Source organism: Apium graveolens, chromosome 9, assembly GCF_009905375.1.
Source record: "Apium graveolens cultivar Ventura chromosome 9, ASM990537v1, whole genome shotgun sequence".
In the NCBI taxonomy this organism is placed as follows: Eukaryota; Viridiplantae; Streptophyta; class Magnoliopsida; order Apiales; family Apiaceae; genus Apium; species Apium graveolens.
Window position 1 is genome coordinate 259,085,824 of NC_133655.1, and position 3,117 is coordinate 259,088,940.

A 3,117-nucleotide genomic window follows, 5' to 3' on the forward strand; every position below is an offset into this window, starting at 1 on the left:
AAAAAAAGATGTGAGACATGTATTATATTATTATATTTTCAAGTCAGATAAAAAGCGGAGCTATCGATTTCAAATAGTCCAGATCAATTTACCGCTTTAAGTCACCTTTAAAATAGGCTCCCGTAAAGTTAAAATGCACAAATAATTTTAAAAGAAGGAGAAGTTGTATTGAATATCAGTACTAATAAGTATTAATGACGTTGCTTGGACAGTTGAGCTAATTAAGGCCCCCTACTTTCTTTGGGATAAAATCCAATCTTGATGCCAAATAATATTGATTCAGCAAGTGATGTATCCTCTGTTTTCTTTCTGGAACACCTCATTCCTCTGAAGTCTATGAATTTTTATCTATTTTTCTCTGAATTCTGCCTCGAGTATTATTCAGTAAGGCTTGGTATTATGATCAAACTCTGCTTCTTTTTATATCTATATATATAATGCAGAATCATCACACACAAAAATCCACTGGAAAATGAGACATAAAATAACCATAGTTACATTTCTGCATCAAATTAAGTCAAATATCTAATCATACAACATGTTATGGTGAGTGTAATTAATATGTTTAACACCCACTTTCACAAATCTAGGTATAGTTCATGCTAAAGCAACCCTTACACAACACCCCTTCTATGTCAAATGTCTCTTCCATGTCAAACTGTCAAATATGGAGTATCTTTAATGTATACAAACCAGACTATTAACTGCATGCTTCCTCCACAAATTATGAGCTTTTAATATCACCAACATATCTACAGAGTAGCTGACCATTTGATGGTCTTCAAGTCAATCTTGCCAGTTCAAAAGAAGAACTGTGCACCTCCATATGATGTACAGTCTAGCTCTTTGCTGTCGAATCTGTTTCGAACAACGCCTCAACTTTGAGCATCCATCGGAGATCGAATTCGATGCCATAACTGCGAAAATATATAACTTATTGACAGGAAGTAAAAAATGCAAGTTTGGTGGGAATTGAAGTTGTGAGAAAGTGTGATACTTGGTATAAAGTGGGGGGAGCTTAGGCCTTATATACATGGAGAATTGGAGATATCAGGCAATGAGATATGTGGTGAGAAAAATACTTATGGTCCCCTTATGTCAAAGGGTCCGAGGACAAACAGTCAGACTAACTTGTCTTTTTGTTGATTTGTACTCTTAAGAATATTTGTCATCCCATACATATCTTCATAATTCATGTCCTACATTGCTGCTCATAAGTCATAAAACTTATAATGCAGTATGTACCTCAATTTTTATCATGCCCCTGCCCATACTCTACTCGTAGGGATACACGGAAAATTGTTGTTTAGATTCGGTTTCTCTTTCGCATTTAGTTGCACCCGCTTTAAGTTATTCAAGCGTCCGAAAGTATAGAATTGAATTTATTACTATTCTTCATTTTTCGTTTTTAAGATTAGATCACGAAATTGCGAACTCAAATCGCATACAATATAATTCAAGATTTTTAAGAATAAATCACGAGGATTCATATAACTAATTTTAAGACAAGATCTCATAAATAATATGAGAAATGTTACTTCCGGAGCTAATTTATAATTTTCAGAGTAAAATGAAACTGAAAATCTCTCGATGATTTATCTGCTACTTATTTGATTGCAGGAGTAGTTTTGTAAACTCACATCCACTTTGTTCTGAAAACTAAAAATTAGCTCCGTAAATAACATTTCTCAATAATAAGAATTCATTGCATAAAAAATCAAAGATGGAGAAAATGAAGGAAACATAATAGATAGATAGGAGTGACACCACAACCACATCAAATGAAATGAACAATTATTCTTGATTAGGTAATTAGGGGGAACCAAACTGATGTCCAACTCAATCAGACACAATGCTTGCCACTGATGATCACTAACTGTGACAAATCAGTTTAAAGCCACAAACATGCACATGTGTGACGACTTTCCAGTTGCATATTGCAAGTATTTTCTTGTCCAGGGATACACACAATACAATACAATTCACCCTCAATTGTAACTTCACATGCCCCCCTTCTACATGACCCTTATGGTCGAAACATGGGCCTAACTTGCCATGACACGTCCCCTATCGGATCGTTGTCTCCACCTGTAAGATTCTTCAAACGGGCCCGAGCCCACGTGATTGATCCATCAAAATATGATCATATCTGCCCCAAAACCTAATTGCTACTCTTCAAAACTTTGACCTTTTATGATTTTATTTCTAGCTTATTTTTTTCTTATATTATATATCGCGCTACTTAAAAACTAATAAAATTTCAAGTCTTAAGAAAACAATTGTTCCGGCCGCAAAAATAAAATGTTTGTTTAAGGAACCCGTTTTTAAAATCTCTAGGCGTTAGAGGATCCTCCCGCCAGACATGAGCTCTAATACCATGTTAAACAAACAGTCGCCGTAAAACCTATTCAAGATATTAAAGAAATATACTTTTTCCTGGATTTTGTATTACTATTCTAAAAGGCAACGTGTCAAATTATATTTGTGATTTTTAAAATTATTAAGACGGGTCAAATTGCGGTGTAAATTCTAAATCGACTCATTGTACAGGATTAAACGATAATTCAATTTATTATTTTAAGTAAAAGATGAGGCTTCTCCTGCTTCAATGCTATGCACTTGGCCTCTCTTTGATCTAGGTTGGGACCTGGCCTGCAGACATAACGTCCTCGAGCTACCGACAACAACAGTTGTTAGTCGAGAAAATAGCTTCCTTTCTACTTCTTTTTTGCGAAGAAGAAAACCAGGGGGAACAACTGTTGGGGCAAGGGTCAAAAGTTTACAGACAACTAATGATCCAGAATATTATCAAACGCTAAACACCAGCAATGTAGGTCTACTTTTTGGCCACAGACAAGTCCTTGTCGAAAGGAAGGGGATGGAAAAGAAGAATATGTGATCATCTTTTAACACTGGCTTCTGACCAAATAGAAAGATAAGCTTACCCGTGCGGCTAACTGATGATTGGTTAGGCTTCAAGACTGCATTATTGACAAAGGATCAGTTTTGTTTTAATGTTACTATTGTTTATCCTATGAAAACTGCAGCAAGCCTTTTGTTGGGATGCTATTTATTCTCTTCATATCAGTTGCAAATAAGTGTACCTAGTGCATACTA

The 3,117-nt window shown here is 35.3% G+C and overlaps 1 protein-coding gene across 1 annotated transcript; it reads right to left on the bottom strand.

Annotated features, from left to right (window-relative positions):
- Positions 1-448: 448 nt before the first annotated feature.
- LOC141684721 (small polypeptide DEVIL 14) lies at positions 449-1,006 on the bottom strand. The gene has a single exon (XM_074489818.1). It carries the CDS (start codon positions 913-915, stop codon positions 787-789), a length of 129 nt encoding a protein of 42 aa, XP_074345919.1. The 5' UTR covers positions 916-1,006; the 3' UTR covers positions 449-786.
- Positions 1,007-3,117: the final 2,111 nt, after the last annotated feature.